The 21465-nt window shown below is 36.4% G+C and overlaps 1 protein-coding gene and 1 long non-coding RNA gene across 17 annotated transcripts in view; one reads left to right on the top strand and one right to left on the bottom strand.

Moving 5' to 3' along the window:
• Positions 1–21465, bottom strand: part of LOC125617699 — a 97859-nt gene that overhangs the window by 19003 nt on the left and 57391 nt on the right. Inside the window, exon 3 of the long non-coding RNA XR_007348773.1 lies at positions 2625–2667. This is a non-coding gene — a long non-coding RNA (uncharacterized LOC125617699). The remainder of the gene's footprint in view (positions 1–2624; positions 2668–21465) is intronic.
• Positions 1–21465, top strand: part of Mast4 (microtubule associated serine/threonine kinase family member 4) — a 555412-nt gene that overhangs the window by 498823 nt on the left and 35124 nt on the right. For all 16 annotated transcript variants that reach the window (XM_048806078.1, XM_048806082.1, XM_048806083.1 and 13 more), the window contains 8 exons: positions 1409–1510; positions 4117–4249; positions 7822–7889; positions 10366–10451; positions 16955–17163; positions 18519–18657; positions 19950–20082; positions 20914–21079. In XM_048806078.1, coding sequence (XP_048662035.1) covers positions 1409–1510; positions 4117–4249; positions 7822–7889; positions 10366–10451; positions 16955–17163; positions 18519–18657; positions 19950–20082; positions 20914–21079 — 1036 coding nt within the window. The remainder of the gene's footprint in view (positions 1–1408; positions 1511–4116; positions 4250–7821; positions 7890–10365; positions 10452–16954; positions 17164–18518; positions 18658–19949; positions 20083–20913; positions 21080–21465) is intronic.

The raw sequence follows: 21465 nt of genomic DNA, 5'->3' as shown, positions 1-21465 counted from the left end.
ATTTGACATGTATATATCTCTGTGTTTAAGTATAATAGATACTTTTTGTTCTATGATTATTAATCCATTCTCATTTTTCTTATATTTAAAAATTTTAAATGTTAGCTGTGTCCTTTTACTTATATATGCTTTCTTTTATTTTGGACCATGGCCTTTGATTTGATGGTTTAAATTCAACAGACACATACAGTCATTTTTCATAAATTTGTCTGCCAGCTCTTGGAGGGGGGTGGCATCAGGGATTGGGCCTTGTCATGATAAAGCACGTTTATGAATGTGCTTTTTTTTTAAATGGAACTGAGGTTTGAACCCTGGGCTTTGTGCATGTAGAGCAGGCACTGTACCACTGAGCTGTACCCCAAACCCTTTTTATTTTATTTTGAGAGTGGGTCTCACTAAGTTACTCAAGTTGGCAGAATTTATGATCCTCCTTCCTCAGCCTCCCATGTAGTTGGCATTCTAGGTGTATGCCACCATCCCCAGCTTCATGAATGATTTTAATAGCTTATTACTGTGTTTGTGGAATTGTACCAGCATCGCCTTGATACTTTTTTTTTAAATCCTTAGAGGAAAGTAAATCATATAAATTTAAAAATTCAGAGAATCTAAAATGAGTATGCATATTTACATTTACAACTTCTAAAATTTTTGTTCTGTGCCAGCTTTGATAGAGACACATAACCACATTTCTTCAAGGCAATATCATTGAAAGTTTCAGTGACTACTAACATACTGAGCTTTGCTCTCAAAGTATGTATTGTGCTTAGGCAACATATAAAATAAAATTTCAAAAGTTTTTGGGTCAGTTAAATTTTACTTGTATAGTTCAGTGCTTACATATTCAATGTGTGAGACTGAATTTATATTATATATTCAGCTAACATTTGAAATAAACATTGCACATTTTTTACATGTGATGAAGTAAGTAATTTGCTAGTTAATCATGTTTTGTATGTGAACTGTATTTCATGAACATGTTAAATGCTCGGGATAACAAAACATTCCATCCCTGTTAGTCATTTCATACATCTAAGATGTTACATCTGGAAAATGCAGGTTCTTGATGAGCTGCCTATACTGGTACCATGTACTTAATGTGTCATAAACTTTTAATGTCTCCTTCATTCATGGTTCACATTAACAGTCCTTATGTTTGATTTTCAACAGAGATAATAAATCAAAGTTTTGCAATTAAAGTTTAGTTAGTAGAGCTATTTTCTAGATGTAGATGTTTAATAGCATCCATTTATATAGAGATAATGCCCATTTATCAATCTTTTAAGAGTATTTTCTAAATCATGTGATTTTTAAATATTTGGCAATTATCTAATTAGCATGCTTTGCTGATTTTCTTTTCCATTTAGTAGAGCAACTCTGTATCATTATTCTTTTCACTGCTTTTTCATAGGCTCATGATCGTTCAGAAAGTGGAGAATTGGCATTTATTAAACAGCTAGTCCGAAAGATTCTAATTGTTATTGCCCGCCCTGCTCGGTTATTGGAGTGCCTGGTAAGCTGCCTTTAGATGTGACTGCATTATTTATTGTTAACTGTGGGAAAGCAGCAACCATCAGAAAGCTCTATTTTCATTTATTATGTCAACCACCAGTGTTAAATGGAAAGAGTCAGGAGGAACTACAGCTTGTGAATGTTCATGATGGCATCCTTATGTGTCTTGTCTTTTCATATTTTAAGTAAGAATTCTAGGATTGGTGCTGTATTCAGTAATAGTCATATTACATTCTGGTCAAACTTGAAGGATGAACATGAAATAATGTGCTTGACCTTATCTCAGCATAATTACTTTATGTCACAGCTAATTTAAAATGCTTGCTGTGCTTCATGCTTTTGGAGTTGCCTAGATTCAAAGAGGAGCAAGTGAGAGGTATACTAAGAAGTGACCCGTGGCTATAATTATTATTTGTTTTAAAAATGTTCCATGTTAGAAATATGTGTCAGTTAGCAAACCATTTGAAAGAATACAGTAGGGCATCATCCAAATCTGAAGGAATGAGACTTTTAGAGATTAATTCATTTTAGCAACTACATCATTTTGATCAGTGGTCATTTTCTCTTTTAAAATTTTTGTTTTATGAAATTTTGATAGAGGTTTCAGTCAAAACTGTAGACAAATATCAAGCTTTGACAATAAGAATTATTTTAATGGGCTCTTAATATAGGATCAAAATTCACTGTTAAGTTCTCATAGCCATTAATGTAATTATAACTCCATATGTACAAGAGAGCTTCAGCATTGCACATGCATCACATACACACACACACACACACACACACACACACACGCACGCACTAATATATATATATATATAATGGTGGTGTTTTAGTTTTCCCCTTATTTTAATTAACATTCACAGTGTTTTACAATGTTGAAATAATCATAGCCCCATAAACTCATGATAGTACCTGATGAACTACAGCAAGGGGATATTTCAAACACAAAGGTGAGGAGTAGAGATTTTCATCAATGGCAGGACCCTGAGGATCCCAGAATCAAATGCACCATTTGACATGGAATGTCTAGAAGGCTAAAGGGGGAAAACTATCATGATGTTCCTGGGGAGGAGAACTGGTGATTGGCAGATACAGATAGAAGGGACTCTTACTTTTTATTGCTTCTTCTGTTGTAGCTCTTGAAGTATACACCATCTGCAATAATATTTGGGAAAAAATGACAGTTATTACTAAAACTTAGCATATCTGGACAGGAGCAGATATGCTAAGACCAGATCATGCCTTAAAAAAGGAAATTAATTTTTTATATAATATCTGATAATCAGAAGAGAAAAAGTGAAAGTACAACCTCTTAAAGAAAGGAATAAGTGGATTTAGTGTGGCTTCAGAAATGTTGCTTTCAGTACAGTACAGAGCTCAGATGAAACTGACACTTCAGAGTATTAGGGGATGTTTCTCCAAGCCTGCCATTCTATGCCTGCAGTTCCCAGGCTTGCCAGAAGTCATTGTAAGTTTCTTTACAGGGCACTGAACATTGACACTGGTTTGGCTTTACTTCATTTGCAGCAAACATTTATATATGGCCTTTAGAAACTTAGGTAATTGTCAAATGAAAGACTGAGGTTCTAAAATCCCCTTTTTTGTCCATTAATCAAAATGAGAAAAATCTTGTGGGGAAAATTTTCAGGGGATGTCACTGAAAATACTTTAAAATGCATTTAATCGGTGAGCAGATTTACAGCATTGTTTACAACCCATCAATCTAGGGCATTTATTTAGAGTGATGTGATCTGGAAGATTTTTATTATATACAAGCAACAGATGACCAAGGAATAAAATACGTAAGAATAATATATTGCCAAAATATTACAGAAGACAGGTAATTGAACACCTTAATTTCTTATTTTTTTCCTTAATCTTTGCATTGCATGACTATTATTAGCAAGTTTTAGAATTAATAAAAAAGAAAACATTGAAGTTTTTCCTTCTAATATTTTTGGACATTTTTATACTAAGGGAGTCTCCTGCACCATCTTTGAGTCAATGTAGTTAAGCATTATTCCCTTGTGTGTGTTTGTACAGAGAAAGAAACTGAATCTTCTGAATGAAATTCTCAGTTCTAAAGCTTTGCTAAAAAAGGCACAGATAAAAATCAGACCTAAAGCCCTGGGATTGATCCCCAGCATCACACATATAGATACAAAACCAGATCTAGAGGATCACAGTGATGGGCACCTGTGGTCTTAGCTATTTAGGAGGCTGAGGCAGGAGGATCATATGAGTCTAGACCAGCCTGGCCAATATAGTGAGACCCTGGCTAAAAAAAAAAAAAAAAGGTCAGAATTATTCTTTTTTTGTGAGATCTAGATCTTCAGTAGAGTACCTTCAAATTTCTATTACAAAGAAATTAGAAATTATCACTATCTTTGGGTTGCCAAAGTATCACATGCATTGACTTAGAATCTGAATAGGCTTCAGATATGAATTGAGAATTATATAGTTTTAAAAGCCATTTACCTCCTTTCTGTATGAATAACCTACAGCCTTGTGTGTGCAGCAGTTTATTGTGAATGGGATTTACATAGTAAAACCTCAGACCATTTTGGCTCAAGGAAGTATCTCTGTGTGTTTGTCTTCTGCCAGGAATTTGATCCTGAAGAATTTTATTACCTATTAGAAGCAGCAGAAGGCCATGCAAAAGAAGGACAGGGTATCAAAACTGACATCCCCAGGTACATCATCAGCCAGCTGGGTCTCAATAAGGATCCTCTGGAAGGTGAGTTCTTGGTTGAGTTGATCTTTTACTTGTTTTTATCCTGTGACCTCATGGAAGAATTTCACAGCAAGTCTTTATTTTTTTTCTGTTTTGGCTGTGTTTATTGATTAGTCTCTTTGGGGGATGAGTTGTAAAATGAAGGAAACAGCTTTAAGTTGGGTCCTGAGGAGCAAGCAAGCATGCTTCTATTTTTGTTATGAAGAGAGTGGGGCCCAGCCTTGCTTGATATCCTAGAGGCCTGTCAGCCTAGAAATGCCAGCCTGTCCCAGAAGGGTTTGGATTCTAATCTTCTCTGAGTCCTTTTTCTCTTGCAAAGATCAGTTGAGCTCTTCTTGAAAGTACTTTTAATTTTGAAAGTGTCGCTACAGAAATTAATTATCATTCATTTAAAATTGACATTTAAATTCAATTTGGGAGTAACACAACTGGTGGTAGATTGCTTTAAATTGAATCCAGTTTTGGTAGGTCTATTTTTGTTTATTTGTCTCAAGAAGGTATGAAAGGTAGTAATATACAAGAGAGCCAATGATAAAGAAAATTTTCTGAAGCTTGTAAATGGATTTATGGTTGACTCAAATAAAAAAAAGGTTATAATTCTGTTAAATACAGAGAATAGCAAGCATCCTGATAGTGATTTTTCAAAAATCTAATATTGGTAATCCCCCGCCCCCTTCCAACCTTTTGTCCATTATTGTTTGGGATTGTTATTTATAACACTTAGGTTATTACTGCCTAAAAAGACTCATAAATTAACATTGTCTCCTCCATTCAAAATTATCTTCCTGGTTCATTAAATTGAATTTGCGAACAGCGTTTGTCCTTCTCAGTTGTTTGTGGAGGTAAATGATGGAGGTAAATGCTGCACAGAGCTTTTCCTGTCTAAAGCCAGGGAGCCTGCTGCTCTCTGCCCTGCTCTCTCCTGTTCTCCCTGCTTTGTTTGCTCTTATAGCCATCGTATCTTTGCTTCCAGTGAAATGATGCATGTATTACTGGGAGATAATGCCAGATAAATTTATACTGTACTGAGAGCAATACCACAACAGATTCATCACTTATCAGAGACTGGTGGCTGCTTTTCTGAAAAGTTCCCTGGGGAGAGATTTTCCCCCATGGCTTTTAAATTACCATCTTTACCTTTTTGAATCATGAGTCTTCAGAAATGGTTTAAATCAATGAAATAAAAAGGGCAGATGTTTAATGGTATTTAGATGAGTTTTAAAAATCTCTTCAGGCATTACAAAATGATGCCTCAGCTTCCTGCTTCAAAAGCTGACTCTTGGTTCCATTCCATTACTACCCACTGCTTACAAATAATATGTATTTCCCAGATAATAGTTATTTAGCAGAAATTCTATTTAAAACACAGCCATCTTTTAATTTGTTTTTTTATGAAAATAATTGGAGTGGGGGAGGCTGTCAAAGCATATTATAGTGACTCTTCACGCCTGTGTAGTTAAGGTTGCGTCAGCTCTTGTGTTGTAGACAGAGGGAGTTCTTCCCAGTGTTCTTATCTGACAGGAAATACCACTGTCAGCTGAAATTAAGTATGTGGACTATCTGATGCCCACTTACATATCTTAATAGAAGCTTTAAAAGAGTAGTGATGATCTTTGACACCTTTGGTGTTTAGGAATATAAATTTATCACTGGGAGTTTTTTTTTTAAACTTGTTCATCATCTTGATTCAGGTTGAGGATAGTTTTTAATCTGTTTATTAACACTTAATGTGTGACTTCTCCTGGTAATTTTGGTACATGATCACAAACTCTAATCTATATTTGCTTCCCTTTATTTTCAACATTTAAACTAACATACCTAAAGGTGTGTTTTGCAAAGGTAAAGAGAGATGAGTTTTAGAGGTGGACTAGGACCCTCACTGGACAGTTCAGGAAACTCTTTGTGCCTCAGTTCCTTCCATAAAGTAAAAATGGGATATAAGAGTACCTACTCAAAGAGTTTCTTTAAAAATGATAGGAGTTATCCCTGTATTTGCTTAACATAGTAATGATTTAATATGTGTCCACGGCTAATATAGTTTTATTGAAACAATATTAAATTTTCCTTGAAGAGGAATCTGTCTTCGTTCCTATCAGAGTCCTTATATCTAAGATACTAGAACATTGGATGTTTTCATTATTTGAATGATACCAAAATGTAGTTTATACTAACCTTATTTTTATTTTTAGAATTTCCTTATAAGTAAACTAGGAATGTTAGTATCAATCTAATTATTTTAGAATCTGGAGTTTGTAAATATTTATCTAAAACTAACACTTCAATATTGTTTTGCTTCATATCTCCTATGAGTAATCACTGCCCACAGAGGATAATTGTACTTATGAGAACATCAACACATGAAATAAGAGCCTAAGAAGTAATTTTAGACGCATGCAAAAATCTGTAGCTAAAAACTAGAACTTTTTATTTTACATATATTCAGTTTTGAAAAATTAGAAAAAACTTTTGAAGAAAATTCTTTCATGTTCTTTTTTAAGTATAAAAATGAACAGTAAATGAATTAGGTTTTCTCATTTACTTATATAAACGCAAGGATGCATTCCAAGGTGTGTTGAGCAATTAGATACAGTTGTCACTTTTAACTAGACCACCAGAGTATTACTTAAGCTGGTGTCAAGCTTATGGCATTCAGCCCAGAATTAACTACTCTATACAATATAATTAATAACATTCAACATTTAATGAGCACTTAATTTTTGTTAATCAACATACTAAGGGACTTAAGTGCATTGTAGTGTATAATAGTCATAAAAGTGCCAAGAGATAAGTAATATTGTTCTCATCATTCAGGGGAAGAACCTTGAAAGTTAAAACCCTGACGTTAAAAAGTCACTTGTAGGGCTGGGGTTATAGCTCAGTTGGTATAGTGCTTGCCTCTCATGCACTAAGGCCCTGGGTTCAATCCTCAGCACCGTCACACACACACACACACAAAATAAATAAATAAATAAATAAAATAAAATAAGGTTACTTGGCTGGTAAGTGCCAATAGTGGTGGAAACCCAGGTCTTTTTATCTCCAAATCCCTTTAACCACTCACTACCTTTACTCTTATTTTAAAATTGTAAATTCTTAGTGTATTTGGTGAGATATCTCTCAGTAAATGTGAAGAAATGGAGGAAGGGATGCCCACTACAACTTGAGTCATTTCTGACTTGTTAGCCGGTCAGTGTACCTTAGATGCCTCTCAGAGTCAGTGTAGACTTACCTCTCTTGGTTCTCTGATTATAGAGTTTTAACCCCCAAACCCTTTGCAAGCTGACTTAATTGCATCAGCCAGTGAATGCTGCCAGCTACAGCAGAGGCCCAGTCTTTAAAGTTCCTATGTCTAGGTGTTCATTAGAAATGGGTTTCAGGGAAGGATGTGAAAAGCCCTACACGTTCAAAAATCTCAGTTGTTGCTTCTTGCTGTTTTGGATGTAAAACTTTTCCCACAATTATAATATATTTTTTCTTTTTCTTTTGTAATGGAGAAACTGTTTTCTTTTGTTTTAGCTTATTACGCTTACTTGTTTAATTGCAATATTTTTCTTACCCCTTTTTTTTTAACTTAGAAATGGCTCAGTTGGGGAACTACGATAGTGGGACAGCAGAAACACCAGAAACAGATGAGTCAGTGGGTGTAAGTATCTTTCTTGACAAAATATGTTGGTTTTTCTGTTTGTTAGCATCTAGAGATTTTGACTGTGTTAATTACTTTATTCAACAAATATTTATTGTGCTTCTACAAGGAAGACACTGTGTCCAATAATAGGCAGATAATTTAGTGTTTTCCCCTCTAAGAGAAAAAGAAATTTACAAAAAGAAATCATACACAAAAGATAGTACTGATAAAATAAGATCTACAGAGACAAAAAAGAGCATGTCTACTAGAATATACCATAAAGAGATTTGCCTTTATTTAGAATGCTCCAGAGATTTCCTGAGGACGTGGCACTTGAGCTAAAATGTAAGCAATTATTAATATAAGGGGCAGTGGACACAATCTGGATGCAAGTTCCATCTAAGCGCTAAGAGCAAGGGAGACCTTGGAGACCAGAGAGCCTGGGTGAAGCCTGGACTCACAGGTCCCTACTTCTCACATTTGTCAGGTTTATATTTTGTTTTGTTTTGTTTTTAAGAACAATGGGAAGTGACTGAGCTTTAGAGGAGTGTTGTTTGTACATGGAAGTGGAAGGAATAAATAGGGAGCTGACCCAATCAGAGTCGTGGCTTGATACAAAGAAAGCAGTGGGGTGTAGGGAGCAGCACAGTGACCATGGGAAAGTCTGTTAAGAGACAGGTATAGGGGCTGGGATTGTGGCTCAGCGGTAGAGCACTCACCTAGCACACGCAGGGCCTTGGGTTCGGTCCTCAGCACCACATAAAAATAAATAAATAAAACAAAGGTATTATGTCAAACTACAATTAAAATAAATAAATATCAAAAAAAAAAAAGAGATGGTTACAGTGGCCAGGAGTCCTGGTGGCTGGTGTCATTCTTCTCAATAATAAACACCAGCAGGGAAAACAGGAGGAAGCAGGTTGGGATGATCAGGAAAGCAGAAACAGGCTGTGTAGCTTGGGGTCTGAGAACCCAGGTTCTGGATTTGAAAACTGGTTCTACCTCTTACTAGGTGTGTGTGTTGGGGTGGGCTGGAAGGTTCTTTGTGTCTCTGTTTCCCCATCTTTAAAGCTTTCCCATCTTAAAAGATATAAGAGATTATGAAAGATTAAATGAGATATACCATTAAAATGGTTAGGAAAGTATTACACAGTAAGTACTAAATAAATGGTAGTTGTTTTATAAGTACTAAATAAATGATAGTTGTTTTATTATCATCATAACATGTAATTTTGATATTGAGATTAGAGTTCCTTGATAGCATCCAAGAAGAACCAACAGACCCTCAATTGGATATCTGCTATCTTCTAGCACTGGGAGGGAGAGCTTCTGGTGGACGTTCAAGTGACTTAGGAGCCAACATGGACATAAAGGAATTCTCTAGGTGGGGAGGAGTTAATGGAACTAGGTGGCCTTGTATAGAGCCCACCACTGTGAAGAAGCAGCCATAGTGGGAGTGGTTGAACAGGGTGTGGTCCCAGTCTCAAATTGTTTTCTACAATGGCAGGTGGTGTCCTGTGGCCAGACACTAGGGGGAGGTAGAGAAAAGAGATGGCTGAACTGGGGAGGTTAAGTAACCCTGAGGGCAGGGGTTGGTTGTATTACCTGCCTAGACACTGAAGCCACTCAGGATGGTGAGAGAACTGGAGCAGAGAGGAGAGTGGGAGGCTGGGCGCCCAAGTCCTCCCAAGATGAGGGGATGACTGATGGCCTCAGCAAACCAGCAGTGACTGGGAAGAATGGACACACTTCAGAGTCGTGGGTACTTTCCAACCCAGGGAGGCGGGGTGGATTCTGGACTCTGCAGAGAGCAGCAGAGAGGCTGGTAACACCCTTTCCCTGCTTAGGTAAATGGAGCACAGAGGAGTTTTTGTAAAAGCACCATGTTTAACCCTTTCCTTTGAGCTAAACATTTAGAAAGCCGTCATTTTAGAACATTGGGATCTAACCCAACTCAGATTTCTGGTATGGAGGTAAAGAAAGTCAGGCATTCTACACCTAGGTGTGCTGTTTGTCACCTAAGAGTTTTCCCAAACAAGAAAGATTGCCACAGCAATGAAAAGGTCACACCCCAGTGAGGGTCAGAGAGGCCATGTCCTCCACCAGCCCCAGGGACCTCTTTTCTGGCACACTGAAATCTGAAGGAAGGTTTGGTATTTTGGACTTAAATCTCAAAATGTCCTAAGACTAGAATGAGGTTACGATGAGGAGAGTTTATAGAGGGAAAGTAAATAAAATAAAATGGGGAATTTTCAGAAAGCTTGGTGCCTTTCTCTTTTGGAAATGTGGGTGTGATTAAAAGCAACTGAGCCCCTGTAAGGTGGGTACCTCTGGGGAAGACTGATCTTTAGAGATGTTCCAGGTTCCTTTAGCTAGAATACTGCACTTCAGCCCCTGAAAAACACAGAATTAATTCAGTTATTATCTATTTTGCCATTAAAATAATTTTCCCAAATTCTGAACTATTTTCTTAACTTCCTTCTTTGTTCCACAGAGCTCTAATGCTTCCCTGAAACTTCGAAGGAAACCTCGAGAAAGTGATTTTGAAACAATTAAATTGATTAGTAATGGAGCCTATGGGTGAGTAATTCAAGAGAAGCTATTGTATTTTAACACCCCCTACTAATATATTTATTCTCACATGTAGATGTAATACTTGAGATTTCGGCTCTTTCCTTCATGGGTATGATGTGTAGCCAGAATCATTTTCTATTGATTACCCCAACAGAAAACATAGCAAGTGACCTAGGGATTCTTTAGAGGGCTGAAGAGAAAAATTTTATAAAATAAAAGTTTTATGTATTCCTGTTTCCACTCCTTCAGTCTCCCCTTTTGGGATCAAAATGCCCAGTTCTTGTATGTGTATGTATACGTGCACACACACACATACACACACATACACAATTTTATATATAGCACTGTTAACTTGAGAATTAGCCTGCATTTCTATCTGAAGAATAGTCAGCTGTGTCAGGAAAGTATTTAAATAAGACTTTGAAAATTTAGAGCAACACATTTCTGTTCATCTTTGTAGTACACCAGGATCTTAAGAATTGAACCCTATCCTATAGTCTAATCACATTAGTGCTGCTCCTTCCCCGATCCACTTTTGTGGAGATGTATTTTCTAGATTGACACAAATGTGCTACAGGATTTGCTTTTGAATAATACATTTTAGTCCCCTAGTAGACACTAAATTCTTGTCACTTTTCTTTTCCTTTATTATTGTACCCTCTGATAACATATAAAATAGGTTTTATTTTTTTACAATAAATTTTTAATTGACAAATAATTGTACACATTTATAGGGTACACTGTGATACATCATTGCATATGTAATGATCATATGCATTTCCATCTCCTTAAACATTAACCATTTCCTTGTGGGGGGAAGCTTTGAATTTCTCTCTTCCAGTTCCTTGATTCATTTTTATAGACACACAGTTTCCTGCCTAGGGCATGGTGGGGGTGGGTAAATGGTCACACGATCTTCTGAATTAGTGATAGTTTGGAAGGGCAATTAGTGCACATTAGTAACCTGATCCATTTTAGACAGCCTGAGAATTCTAGTTTAATTAAGTATTAATCCCAATTCCATCTGTATATGGAGAGCAATAAATAATCCCAGAGACGTTTATTGCCATTTATCACACATAAGAGCAGATGAGATAAAGCGATTTTTGTTGTGCCACAAGGGATATTTCTCCCTACTATTTTTTTCACCTCTAATATTTTCCACACCATTAACTCAGTGAAGAACTTAAATATTTGTGAGATCTTTCTATGCTTCACCAGTTTGTTTTCAGGATTATGTCAAATGGCATATATCCTGATGTGGCTCATAAAAGCTTTCTGGTGTTATATTTTTGCAATATTTTTTTAAGGACCCTAGTGAAACTTTTCTACATAGCAGTGTTGTCCTAGCAGGAAGTCATTCGTGGGTTTTGTTTGTTTATTACTATTTGATTTTCAGTTCTTTCTACTTTTGGACATGAGATGAGGAGATCTTCCTTCTTTAGGGAGAAGTATGCTCACTGACTTAATGGGCACATGGGCTTGAGAATTGCTAAATTCTCTTGGTAGTAGAATTCTGGAATAAAATGGTCTAAGAAACTCTGCTTTTGTAAAACTTGGGCATATATCTTAACAGTATTTGGAGTTCTAATTGGTTGAGTAAATTCATTTGTAGTGCAATTAAACCACTGTATAGTAGATGAGGTATATCACACTTTAGGGAATGGCTGGGAATATACAAGAAGTTAAACAAGCTGTGAATCAGTAAACACCCAGGATGCAGGCCAAGTCATTAATGGGCTTACAAGCTGCCTGTCGGCGCCTCAGCCAATCAGCCAAAATTTTTTTTTTCTCTTTTGCTTTTCTCAGATTTAATCTCTCATTACATTTCTGACAGGTTTCCTCTATGTTTTGATTATTTTTAATTTGAAATTTGAATGGCGCGACTTCTATCAGTTCAGCCAGTCATGATGTGGACTGCAGGCTGATGTGAACTGGTTGAATGGATTCCTGCACAGCTGGGAGACCTGGGCTTTAAGAGGCTGTCTTAGTTTTCTGTGAATTGTTTCACCACTCACATCAGTGGCTCAGAAGGCCATTGGTTCCCTGGCTTCTCAAAAATCAGTGGTACTGGGAACCAACATCTCATTAGGAAGGGGCTTCTGCTTTTCATGCTAAACACACATCATGGTTTTCCTGGCATACCTGGTGACCATGTGTATGATAATTCAAATTTGATAACATCTCATTTTTTTCCTCTATTTAACATGTTTCTTATGCTTGGCTCGAGGTAAAGCATCCCTTTGTGCAGCTTAGCACTTTGTAGAGGCCCATGTTTGTGTGCCAGGCACAGTATTAGTTTTTTTGTTTGTTTGTTTGTTTTTGTTTTTAAATCTATGTGCTCTCCTCACCAGAGCCTCAGGTGGCAGTTGATCTTATTTCCACTTGAATGTGGGGAAAGAGAGGCTCAGAGACATGGTCACATAGCCTGGCATTCCAAGCAGGACTCTCCCTTAATTATCTTTTGTTAAAACTTTTAGCTATCTTAACTGGGGTATAGTGGGTCCTCCTCCTTCTATCAAGTACGTCCTGGATTTTTAAGTTATAACTTCAAAATGTTTTGAAAAAGAAAGAATAAAATTGATTCAAAAGAGAAAACACTAAATTTAAAAGGCACTTCATTTCTTCACCGCTTTGCCTTTCTTTCTAACCTTGATGCCCGTTACTCTGTCATTATTTGGGGCCAGGATGTTTACCAGGGAGACACGTGTGCAAGCTGACCCATGTCCCTCTGCTGCACACTCCCCCTTGCCTTTCCTCACTGCTTTCCTCTAACACTTGCCCCCTCATTCCCACAAGCAGATTCACAGACCCAGTCTCATATAGTGGGCTCTCTGATCCATGTATAATTTTATACACATTAGGACATTCACACTCCAAATAGGATGCATTCATTTGGCTCTAGGTCCTGTCAGCTTCAGAGTCCATTTCTCTCTACCCCATTTTACACCCCCGTCCTGCCTGGATAGAGAGAAGCTTAACTCCTGAGAACAGGAGTCCCTGGTTTCCCTTCCACTCCACATCATCTCCCTCCCTTGGATTTTGCTATTTCACAAGGATGTTGGTGGAAGAAGCCTTTTCAAACAAAACAACCCCTAGGGACAGGAAACAGAGAAACATGAAGCCATATCTGCTCGGTGTAATGTTTAGGCATTAGGTAGTTTGCTGTCTGCTGTCCCTCTCTGTTTCTTGCTCTCTCCTGCTCTCTCCTCTCTTTTTCAATCTCTTACTCTTTAATGGCTCAGGTAGGTCTAGAACTTTGACCTATAGGAGGAAAGGTGTATGTGAAAGAAAACAATTATTACCAATTAAACAAATTCTAGCATGAAGAATAACATTCCCAAAGGAGTACAAAGGAAAAAACCAAGAACATAAAACATACCAAAAAAAAACAGTTATAGCAAATTCTAATTTGGAGGTCTTGCCAACCTCCTAATTTTATGAACTGAAAACCTGAGACTACAGATTGACAGTCAAATCAGATTATTTATAAATCGAAAATCTGAAACTACAGATTAAAGCACTACTTATACAGTACCACAAAGAGAGCTAGTCAAGATCCTAGTCAACTTGGGCCTGGGGCATCTTATTTTTTTCATGCAGTCCTATACAATTCCATTCTTCCTGTCCTTCCTATTGTTCTTAGAAAATATTGCAGAACAACTATTTATGTAAGACTTGGTGATCCTTGATTAAAAATAAGAATGGCTACCTTGTGATAGTCTAAATGTGAAAATCAGAATATATATCTAGGGGTCTATTAAAGGAAGAAGTAGAAAACCAAGTGCATTCTAATTAACACTTAGAAAGAGGCAAACAATAAAAAGGTACTGGCTTTTCCTTTTTAACATTTTGCATTCTTAATTTTACTTTAAAAGTATATTCCCTATTTCAGAAATCCCTTTTCATGACAATTATTTGTTTCTCAGTGCTTATATTTAAGCAATGAGCTAGTTAATTTCTCTACTCCTTTGTGATCTGTCTTGAAATCCTTCTACCATCATCAGATTAGAAGCAGCTTAAATTATAGACTTCTGATTTTATCTAATTGGAAACTGGAAAAAGAAAAATACAGTAAAGTCCCTTTATCTGATGCACAGAGAATTACTAGTTAGTTAAGTTCATTAAAAAGTTGGTTAAAGTAGAAAGTTCTTTTAAAAATGTACCTTAAACATTTTAATTTAACCGAAATACATATGAATTTACTGGTCTTTAGATGCCAGACTTCTCAAAACAGCCAAGTTTCAAATCATATATATATATTAGATGTAATTGGACAAAACATCTTTATTTTATTTATTTATTTTTATGTGGTGCTGAGGATCAAACCCAGCACCTCACATGTGCTAGGCAAATGCTGTACCACTGAGCCACAACCCCAGCCCCAAATTATAGCTTCTTTTTAAAAAAATATTTTTTAGTTGTCAATGGAATTTTATTTTATCTATTTATATGCAGTGCTGAGAATCAAACCCAATGCCTCACACATGCTAGACAAGCGCTCTACCACTGAGCCACAATCCCAGCCCCAAATTTTAGCTTCTTTTTAAGTACAAGAACTTGAATCATTCTGAATGTAGCAGTCTAGATGCTTTTGATGTTTTCAATTTTTGGAAATCTCACCTCCTATAAATCAATAGGAATTTTATATAGTAATTTGTGTCAAAACTTTCTAAAACATTTCTATATATATATATATATATACATATATATATATATATAACAGAGCTTCTTATTGTCACATCACATTACACTGGTTTAAATATTTAAGTTAGTTAGTTTTGATATCAAGTCCAGCCAGCAAACAGGATGGGATGGGATGTATAGACCCAGCCTGGGGGAGCAGGGGTGTTTGGTTTGCACATGCTGGAAGGATTGCTAGTCCCTGAGGAAAGTAATGGACGCCCAGGGGGATGGATCCCACATTACTTTTGTTTAGAATGGGAATAACCAGCACCAGGTTTATTCAGTGTGTTGATTCTGTGGAGGGCAGTTAAGAGAGATTTTTATTCCACGGTAAAGGAAAAACTAGAAACCCAAGAAATGGAGAGAGAGGGGAATAAGAGGAATAAAGCCCTTCCAAATGCTTAGAGACAGATGACATAAATAAGTGATTTTGGGAGCAGAGGAAAAAAAATGAATACAATGAAAAGACAAAGAGATATATACTTGAAAGAAAAACTAATGCTGAACATGTACAAGAAAGATGTTACGTTAATTAAACTGGGCTTTTGAATATACTTGAGAATTACACTAGTGATTCAGCTGGATAATAGTGGTTCAGCAGGGCCCAGGACGCCCTGGTCCTCCTTGCAGTCATTGTTTAGGCACAGTGAATAACAGTGTTCAGAGCATCTCAGATCATATAACCTCTTGTTTTGGAAGGATTGCCACAAGATATTCTTTACTGATTAATAGCCTTTTTTTGTAAACTATTTCTTATTTGATAACTGCATTTGGTCGCAGGATGTAACTCATTACACACCTTCTAAAAGTTGATAACTGTAAGTCAATTATCTATTTGATCACTGCCTTCCTGAAGAATTTAAAGCTGTGCTCTAGTGATGATGGCAAGCAAGGGAAAAGTCGTGAGGAATGGAGCCCAGTCAGGACATGGTCCTTGTTGCTACTCTTATCCTGATGGGGCTCTAAGGCTTCTCCTCCTCCTAATTATTTCCTTCTCTACCTTATCTCCAAGAGGTCACTGTCTTGCTGTAGAGAGCATTGGGATTAGAGTTCAGGCAGATTTCAAGTGCAGACTGGTCTGGTCATTGTACAGTCAAGTTTCCTAACACCCTGGCCAGGGATTAGAGGGAGCAGGAACGAAGTTACCTGGCTGTCCATGGTTCTGTTAAAAACATGCATTTTCTGTTGAAACAGACTTATGGGTAGCATATGCTGATGTCCATAGTAAGAAAATATGCTACCCTTTGTCACAGAACGGCCTCATATAACCGCTTACCCACTTATTTATCTGGAAATTTTGTGGGAAGTAAATTACTCTCAATTGGAAACCAGATACTCTCAGAAGCTATGGTCCTTTTTGCAGATCCCAAGGGTATTATTTAGAAAATTATTGCTTTAGTCAAGCAAAAGTGCCTAACATATGTCTAATGCTAGAAAGTATCTAGTTTGTGATCTATATGTAATTTTGTTAATTCTTCCCAGTTCTAACTTAGATATTGGATTTTGTTTTGTTTGTGGAAAAACTGAAAACATCAGCTAGCTTTTGTAAATTGGCTCCCTCTGGGGACTGCCCAGCTCCTTTTTTCAGTAATGACAGTGAATTTAATGCTGTATATATGACCTTTATTGAAAAAAAAATTTAGAAAAAAAAAATAAATCTAGCCAAGGGATGGGTCCTGGAATTTGGGGATGTTCCCAGTTTCCAGTATAGTATATGTATAGAGCTGAATGAACTTAAGTCAATGATTGCAGGCTTAGTGGATCCCTAAGATGTCCTTACCTTCTTTCTTCCTGTGAACTCCAACACTTGTGGTCCTTTTTAGGGCAGTCTACTTTGTTCGACATAAGGAGTCCCGGCAGAGGTTTGCCATGAAGAAGATTAATAAACAGAACCTCATCCTTCGAAACCAGATCCAGCAGGCCTTTGTGGAACGTGACATCCTAACCTTTGCAGAAAACCCCTTTGTTGTGAGCATGTATTGCTCCTTTGAAACAAGGCGCCACTTGTGCATGGTCATGGAATACGTGGAAGGTAAATCTGTCTCAGAGAAACGGCACCTGTACCCAGAAGTCCCTCCTTCATTTGTGTTGTGGAAGCTGTGTTTGTGCTGCATAACAGTTATAGCCACGTAGGAACTGAAGCCAGGCAATGAGATGGCTGTATTCCCAGTCATTATCTTCTGATAATTGCTTGTAAAGTGCCTCCTCTACTATAACAATGGGAAAATTAGTGCTATTTGGAAAAAGGTTGTTTTTCTTTTTAAATAGCTTTCAATCTTAACTACCTCCCCTCAGTTGGTCATTAAAGTGTGAATATAGGCCATGGGATTTTTCCCATGTATTTTTATCACACATCACAAAAGTGTTCACTACTATTGTTCTTCTTAAATGAATTAAAAGTATATCTTCTTCAGGATATGTTGTGAAATTAAAAATGAGTTAGGAGAAAAGAGAGACAGCCAGGAAAAGCCAGCCAGTCTTCCTGAGTTTCAGCTTTTTTTCTTCCTTCTAAAAGTGGTTTGTGGTCTGCCTTTTAAATACTCTAAATATCCTTATTTCCATCTTTTCCCCCATTAAATTTCTGAGATCTTGAGTGGCCATGACTTGTTGACATAAAGTGAATAAAATGAATAGATCAGTAAAGGCCACAACAATTTTCAGAGCATCGAGTTTAAGCCCTTGTTGTTTGAACAGATTAGCAAAACTATAAAACTCAAGGAAACAGTAAATATCCTTTAGCTAAACCTTTTCATTTTGCAGGTGAATGAAACAAAGTCCAAGAAAGGGAGACTACTGGATACTGGGTGCTTGAGGACAAAAGCCAGGCTTGCCTGACTTCCACCCATCACCCTCTCCAGCACCAGTGCTTTGCTTTCTTAACCATTGTTGTGGTTATTTTAACAACAACAATAACTAATATTGTTGGGCAGTATTCCAGATTATTAGATTGTTGCAATCCTCATAAAAATTCCACCCTATTACTATCCCGATGTTGTAGATGAAGGAATCAAGACTACCCTGACTGGTTTGCTTAAGAGCTCAGCCTTAAGAGCAGAGTTAGAATTAAGACTCATGTAGCCCATTTCCAAAATCCATGTTTTACACTGACATTTTAAATTGTTACCATAATCCTGACGTCATGCTAGCAGTTCTTCAAAATACAGTTTTACTTCATAGCCAAGCCTGCTCTGTTAAATCCTGCATCTTAAATCTTTATTTTTTCCACTTCTTAATTAAGAACATGATTACTTTACACAGTCTCCACTATGAATGGGGTGTCTTACAAATGTGGTTCTGCTTTGAAATTCTGAAAGCTAAAGAAACGGTTGGTCTTTGTTAATCCTAGTTGACACTGTACCTACTAAATCTTTTCCCTTTGTTTAATAGGGGGAGACTGTGCTACCTTAATGAAAAACATGGGTCCTCTCCCTGTTGATATGGCCAGGATGTACTTTGCTGAGACTGTCTTGGCCTTGGAATATCTACATAATTATGGGATTGTACACAGGGATTTGAAACCAGATAAGTATGTACACTGATGAAACACATGTCCTTTTACAAATATCAATTGTTTTCTAATGTATACAAAATGTTTTAATGCTACTTGTACATTTTTAAATTCCTCCATAATGTTCAAACTGAGTTATTTTAACAGCATATGTGGCGATTTTATGTAATTTTTAAAAGCTATAATGCCAGCATTATAATAATAACTTATAAGAGATAGGAGGAAAAGATTAAACCCAGAGTGAATTTTTTTAAAGTGTTTTTCTTTGTGATGTAAACTTTGAAAGAAACTATCATGATAGTTTCTGCATTTGATATCATACTTAGGTAATCCATCCCATTTTAAAATAATTTACTTGATATTCCATTTTACTTAAACTTTGTTTATTAATTTTTAATTTATGTGAAATTCATTTTGGTATCTGATTTGAAATAGAGTACTTTCCCCAAATAACTACCTATTCATCTTGATGCTATTTATTAAATATTTCATGTTTTCTCCACTGATTGAAATGATTAAAAAAAATTACATGTTAAAAAGGTATTGTTTTGAAAAAATTATGATAAAATGGACTCATCCTCATTCCAGAAAATTTGGAAAACACAGAGGAAAAAAGAAGAAAAAATTTTAGCATAGTATTACCAAATAAAACAATTAGAATTTTGCTATATTTCCTTCCAGTAGTTTTTTTAATTCTTTTATTCCTTTAGTGATTTGTTTATTTAATACTATATATACTATTTAAATATTTTCTTTTGAATTAAAATTAAAAATTTTAAATATATTCAATTGCAAATTCCTTGCATGTAAAATAAGAAATATAGGTTTTGTGGTTAATGAATACAAATTTAAATAAGAGCTGGAAGTGGAAATCTGAAACAATACATTTTTCCATCCAAGTGTTTTTAATCTGTTTCACTTGAATCACAGATGAGTTGCTTATCTTAATTCCTGATGTATGATATAAAATTACTGATAGCCCTTTCTACTCTCTTATTCTGAAACTGGAAAGGAGTCAAACTTCCATAGTTGAATTTGTCTAAGTTTCACAGTGTCGTAAAAACTGTCCTCCAAGTAGATTATCAGGTTTGCCTTGTCTTGGGCCCCACCCTGTGAATTGTTCTCTGCCACTAGGGGCAAGTATTTGACAGCTTTATGTGACTACGTCTCTTTCCAGGCCAGGTTGGATAATAATGTTGATACTGATACATATGCGAGAGTCTTACAAATTGACGAGGGAATAAGGGAAACTAAAAACACGGAAACAGCTTCAAAGTGATTGTTGTTCTCTGTGTCCTTTTGCTTCATAGCTTGTTGGTCACCTCCATGGGGCACATAAAGCTGACAGATTTTGGTTTATCTAAGGTGGGACTAATGAGCATGACTACCAATCTTTATGAGGGTCATATTGAGAAGGATGCTCGAGAGTTCCTGGATAAACAGGTAAGCTCGCATGCTATTCCATGCAGTGGAGAAATATAAAGTACGGTATTGCCAATGAAATCTGCTTGTGTATACTGTCTTCACATTAGTGCTGGTGGTTTAGATGTCTGTATAAGCCTTACGTTTAATAAAGTGCAAATTGCTCCCATTTGTCTCCCTGGGCCTCTTTGAACTGTCCGCTCCTTCCACAATTCCTCCCCCAGCATTATGGTCTATTAGCAAGACGAATGATCTAATTGCACACAAGTGAGAGTATGAGAGAGACAAATGGAAAACTGTTTTTGTAAGGAATCAGGAGTCTCAGTAGAGTACTCTTGAAACTCATGATGCATTGTACAATCACGGGTTTTAAAATCCAAGCCATGGCCCATTTCCCTTTAAGCATGCCTCATTACCAAGTGCCCACAATCTGTTCATTGTAAAGTTACTTAAGGTAAACACATCTCAACCATCATGCCTTTATGAAATACCATGGTATGAATCAGTTCAGAGTTACAAGTATTAAAACTCTCCCTGATTATGACATTAAAAATGCATTGCTATTTTGATTTAAGGATTGGAAATGTTTTTAATTTGGCAAAATAGGTAAAATGACCAAACAGGGTCAGATTCTCAATTTGAAACTGAATTCAAGTAGAATTTTAAACTATTCTTCTTTGGATTAAAGTGATAATTTGCCTTAGTGTCATGATTGCTATTTTTAAGGTCTTAGTCCATATGTTTCCATGTAGCTAAGCTGGTACACTCTAGATAAAACAATTCATAGTCATCTTGTTCATTTTAATTCGTGTCTAATATTCCAGTTATCCTAATATTGCAATAATCTTTCAGGTCTGTGGCACACCTGAATACATCGCCCCAGAAGTGATTCTGAGGCAGGGCTATGGGAAGCCAGTGGACTGGTGGGCCATGGGGATAATCCTCTATGAATTTCTGGTTGGATGTGTGCCATTCTTTGGGGATACTCCAGAAGAGCTATTTGGACAAGTCATCAGTGGTAAATATCATCAGGAGTTATCTTTAAGTCACTATTGGGAAGCAGCTATTCAATGTAAATGTGTAAAGTGCCACAGTTTTTACTACTAAAATATTAACCTTTATCAAACAGTTGAGCCAACAAATTAAAAGAACTTGTTCATCATAGCACATAACTGACTTTTGTAATCTCGAGAGAGTAGTATGTGTTGAAAACTGATCTGAGAAAGTTTTGTTAACATGGAATTTGAAAATGTGCTAGTGATGTACCCAACTTTTATTGTGTGCCTTTTTTCTTTTTCTTTTTTTTTTCTTTTAACCTAAGAAATTGGTGTGGGATTTACAAATGGTTTAAATATCATCTGGTCTTCCTTTCCATAATAGAAAACTTGCACCAGGGAAGGAAAG

Source organism: Marmota marmota, unplaced genomic scaffold (genome assembly GCF_001458135.2).
Source record: "Marmota marmota marmota unplaced genomic scaffold, marMar, whole genome shotgun sequence".
Taxonomy (NCBI): Eukaryota; Metazoa; Chordata; class Mammalia; order Rodentia; family Sciuridae; genus Marmota; species Marmota marmota.
Note: the sequence above shows the minus strand (reverse complement) of the source record. Positions and strands in the feature narration are given on the sequence as shown.